Here is a 5013-nt window from a genome sequence, read left to right on the forward strand (position 1 = left end):
CTGTTCTCTCCCCTGCAGTTTTCAGTCAACTACAAGCGTGGCAAGTATTCCATCCTCCATKTAAACTAATAGAGATGGTAAACAGGTCAGGTTCCTGGACAGATTACTGTTGTCCATGTCTTTCTGGCCTCCCAAAGGAGACTACCCATTCACCACTGCCATCTGAGCCTGATCAGATGCCAGTGTATGTCTTTGTAGTGAGTGGAGCTGTAGTAATAGCAGTTGGCCTAGATCATTTCCACACAGCCAAGAAATTTCCCCATCTGGCCCCTACACGATCCTCTCAAAGGATGAAAGTCTCACACTTGCTCCATCAAAGCAAGCAGGAACTGGTACAAATGTGGGACTACCCTGTCTCTTTAAAGGTCCCCAGATGTTTGTGTGTGGGCAACTACCTCGCAACCTCCATCTCCACTGATTATAATAGGAGCTTTGTCAAGGAGCTTGCATGCACACATCTCTGTTGTGTACCCTTGAGCTTGGGCAAGGGGATTCCCACCTCGTGCATGTTTGTGGAGTTCGTGGGAGTGTGCTGAATCCCACTGCAATCCAAGAGATTATATATGGGCATAGTATGTCCAGATTGACTTTTTGAAGCAACATCTGAATCCTAGGAAAATGAGTCTACTTGCTCCTGTTTAGGGGTCCTGTGTAGCTAAGAGATGGGAAGAGGGGTCTCCAGAGTGGGACATTTCCACCTCTTGTAGTTAACTATCCCCCAGTTTAACAAATTGCAATATTGGAATCAGTCTCTCTGCATTGTTCAGAGAGAATACATAGGCTGACCTATGGAAGCTCAGTGAATGCTTCCCAGCAGGAAGAGAGAAATTTTTCCCTTCAGCAGAATCTCTAGCAGGCTCCTGGGATCAAGGGAACTCAGGGAAACCTGGTAGTACCGCCTCTGTGTTATCATGTGTTCCCATGTTCTCCTGACATGCCTCCACCTTCAACCTGACCACTCCATAAAGAGTACATAGGCAGGGACTAATTGAGCATTCGCCAAATGAAATCTATCTTTTATGCAAATATGACTATAAGTCAATCATCTTGTCCCCTCCCCACCATAAATAGACAGGAGAAGCCCAGAGCCCATTGAGCTCTCCTTCACAGCAGTGGGCTGTACTGCAGAAACATCTCTTGAGCGGAGACACCCTCAGGATTACACCTTGAGGTTGAAAGATTCCTTAACCACGACAGATCTTCAGTAAGTGACTAATAGTATGTTAAAGCTTTGCAAACCTTTGAAGCTTAGTTGAATCTCTGATTGATAATAGTTGTATTCACTGATTTGGGTCTCTGCTTGTAATCCTCTAGACATAAAACTGTTGACCAAGTGTGCGATAGAGATTGGATTGAGATATCCCCAGTCTGCACTGAGAAGGAATTTGGAAAGCAAGGGAGACCATTCYGAACCTCATGACTCAAAGGGAGGGTCTCCTTTACTCCTTCCTGTGACCCTGTCCTCCACTATATATTAACTAAAAGAGCAATAAATAACTGAGCAAACCTTGCCATTGACCTTTTGTAAATCATTGTCTTATTTATTAATGAACTCTTTTAAAATCACTTCATTACCCCAATAAAACATATTATTGCTTCTCTATTACAAGTGAAGTGCATCACTCCTCACAGAGCTCCTTGTGGGAGAAATCCTCACAGCCCTTTGCATGGTAAGTGTCTGGTTGCACAGCAAAGCTACAGAGGTACCAGGAGGAGTCTTCTAAACTCATCCCATTCCATGACTGCTTTTTAAGGATTACTCTCCCAGTTTCTCCAGGAGATGCTTCAAAGCAGGAATTCACTACCACATCATCAGAAGGACAGGGCATCCAGCTACCTTCTTCATGGGATACTGCAGGGAGGTCAATCTAATAGATTCACATAGGTGTATCTAGAGCTCTGGTCCAGAGCAGTGCTGAGTGCCCATGGATTGGATGTGATCTGTGAACACTGAGCAGGGAGACAGGTGGGGAAAGAGGAACTGCTCCCTACAGGGACAACTCTAGGCAGCACGGTCATGGGCAAATTGCCAGTGAAAACTACAAACTTCAGCATTTCTTTACCTCTCCCAACCAGCACAGTCTTCAGTCCTCAGGGCTGTGGGGTCTAGGGCATGAGTAGTTTCTCCAGCAGCCAGATATCTAGAGGAGGAGAAACATCTGAGTGCCCTCATATCTTTCTGTGTCCCTGATTCTCTTGGCAGGAAAAATATCATTTTTTTTCTCCACGTGTCTCCACCTGTCTGTACTGCTCTCGCCCTTCCCCTTGGACTCTCTGATGAGTGAGGGTTTCGATCCAGTTCAAACAATGAACTTGTGGGACATGCCATGCAGACTTGTCCTTTACAATGACTTGCCCAAGTCTCCCTCTGAACTGTTGGGTTCAGGGAAATGTGAGGTGAGTGGGGCTATTGCAGGATGAGCCACATGTCTCTTTAGGATAACCCATCTGTAAGACATTTGAATATTTGACTCCAGGGTGTCTGTCTGGGCTTCAAACCAAGATGTGGAAAGGTATTGTTTACTTTTGAGGGAGGGCGGAGTTCAAGTCCATGAGGTTCTGGCATGACTGGTCAGGACTAAGTCTTCTGCAAACCATGTGCAACCTACCATGGAGCTCAAAGATAGTCCTGCTGAGATTGTGAGAAGCCATGTGTGTGCGTTTGGAGTAGGTTATGAAAAAGTTTTGCTTAGAGAAGTCTCTGTCTTTCCCTGTTTTGACAGTCCTGTGTGACAGCAGTGAGTGAAATGTCCAACAGCAGCTCCCCCACTGAATTCCTCCTCCTGGCATTCACAGACGCATGGGAGCTGAGACTGCTGCACTTCTCACTCTTCCTGGGCATCTACCTGGTTGCCCTCCTGGGCAATGGCCTCATCATCACAGCTGTAGCCTGTGACCACCATCTCCACACCCCCATGTACTTCTTCCTCCTCAACCTCTCCTTCCTCGACCTTGGCTCCATTACTGTCACTGCCCCAAAATCTATGGCCAATTTTCTGCGGGACACCAGGGCCATTTCATACTCAGGATGTGCTGCCCAGGTCTTTCTGCTTGTCTTCCTGTTCTCAGCAGAATATTCTCTTCTCACTGTCATGGCCTATGACCGCTTTGTAGCCATCTGCAGACCTCTGCACTACGGGACCCTCATGGACAGCAGAGYTTGTGTCAAAATGGCAGCAGCTGCCTGGGGCAGTGGTTTTCTCTGTGCTGTGCTGCACACAGGGAACACATTTTCACTACCATTTTGCCAAGGCAACACTGTGAACCAGTTCTTCTGTGAAATTGCCCAGATTCTCAAGCTCTCCTGCTCTAACTCTTACCTTCGGGAAGTTGGGGTTCTTGTAGCTAGCCTTTCATTAGTCTTYGGGTGTTTTGTTTTCATTGTGATGTCCTATGTGCAGATCTTCACAGCTGTGCTGAGGATCCCCTCTGAGCAGGGACAGCATAAAGCCTTCTCCATGTGTCTCCCTCACCTGTTYGTCGTCTCCCTGTTTGTCAGTACTCTTGCTTTTGTCCATCTGAAACCCCCAAATGTYTCCTCCTCATTTCTTGATTTGGTGGTGTCTCTTCTCTATGCAGTGTTGACTCCAACACTGAACCCCCTAATTTACAGCATGAGGAACAAGGAGCTCAAAGATGCACTGAGGAAAATTGTTCAATGGGTGCAGCCTACACACCAGTGACAACAATGTCATGTGCATTTGCTTCTCGTTACCAGAGTATGTGGCATGAAGGATGTGACTACAAAGCAAGTTAGACATTAACTTTTAGAAACACTCAAAGTTCATTAGGGGTAAAACAGGATTGATTTAATAAAGGACTTTTAGACTCTATACTGTGTCAGGAGCCTCAGAACTACAWGGAAGGATCTATGATGGGTGACTGCTAGACACATCGGTCAATCATTGAGGTAGGTCTGTATTCTATCCTAAAGGCATCTTTTATTTACTAGCACTGTCTCCTTACCTTGGGTAGCTACTGATCACAAAGCAATTAGACATTGTTGWCAAAATGCCATAACGGGACATCAATGTGCAGAGAGCTGCTGTCACCTGCCATTCACTTGACTCCTACCATTATGCCATTAAGCTGTCTCCCTGTCAGATATTCTATGCATGTTCTCACTACTCAGGATATGTGTTGCTCATTTTTTTTTCTTATTTTCTATTCTTATTCATGGTCATCYTGCAGACATTCTGGAGTCACTCTGAGCACTGTCCAYGATCTGTGCTAGGAATACTGTCAGTCACGATCATGATGTGGCATGAGGATCTCTGTCCAGCTGGGTCTTYCTCTTGCCTTGATCAGGACAGCTATTGCAGAGACAGCAGCCTCACTCGTGGCCTTAGGCCCCCACAGCCCACGCACACTGCAGGGCAGCACCATCAGCCTGGGATTCTGTAGGGAGCGTTGCAGAAGGACTCAGRAATRACTGGTCASRCCAGCGTGGACACACTCATGTGACTAAAAGTACTCTGTGGAGTAAAGACATCCCAGGAGAAAAGCACGGCAGCAGGGCTCAGATACAAAATGAAAATGAGAAGCAACTTTCTCTCTGCATCAGCTTAGAGCAGGCTGCTCTGTCTCTGGAGCAGCAGGAGCAGCCAGAGGGGCTGCAGGACCAGGGTTCTCGTATTGTTTTTCAGGGCAGAGTAGGCACAGAGGACTGCAAGTGGACAGGGAGTGAGCAGGGCTGCAGTGGGGCTGCAGAAATGGGCTGCATCTGCTGCTGCAGCTGTTGCGGTCACATCCCTTGCAAAGGGTCCTGCCCTGCTCCTAGGCAGACACAGGCTCTGTCCCCACAGCAGGCCAGTATCTGTGAGGAGGGGTTCTGCCCATCCCATTCTGCCCATCCCATGATCAGGGACAGATCCACATGGCAGCTGCAGCTTGGCCTGAGGCACCTCCAGCTCCTCAGCCTCTGCTGTGGTATGGCTGGCATGGGGACAAGAGCTCCTTTGTCTCACATGACAGGGAGAAGAAAGTATTCAGTCAAAAATAATTAAAAAAAAA

The 5013-nt window shown here is 47.2% G+C and overlaps 1 protein-coding gene across 1 annotated transcript; it reads left to right on the top strand.

The window, feature by feature from the left end:
• The first annotated feature begins 2747 nt into the window (after positions 1-2747).
• LOC112953388 (olfactory receptor 14A16-like) lies at positions 2748-3683 on the top strand. Its single transcript, XM_026046440.1, has one exon. It carries the CDS (start codon positions 2748-2750, stop codon positions 3681-3683), a length of 936 nt encoding a protein of 311 aa, XP_025902225.1.
• Positions 3684-5013: the final 1330 nt, after the last annotated feature.

This window comes from Nothoprocta perdicaria, unplaced genomic scaffold (assembly GCF_003342845.1).
Source record: "Nothoprocta perdicaria isolate Ctin4 unplaced genomic scaffold, notPer1 scaffold_440, whole genome shotgun sequence".
Classification (NCBI taxonomy): Eukaryota; Metazoa; Chordata; class Aves; order Tinamiformes; family Tinamidae; genus Nothoprocta; species Nothoprocta perdicaria.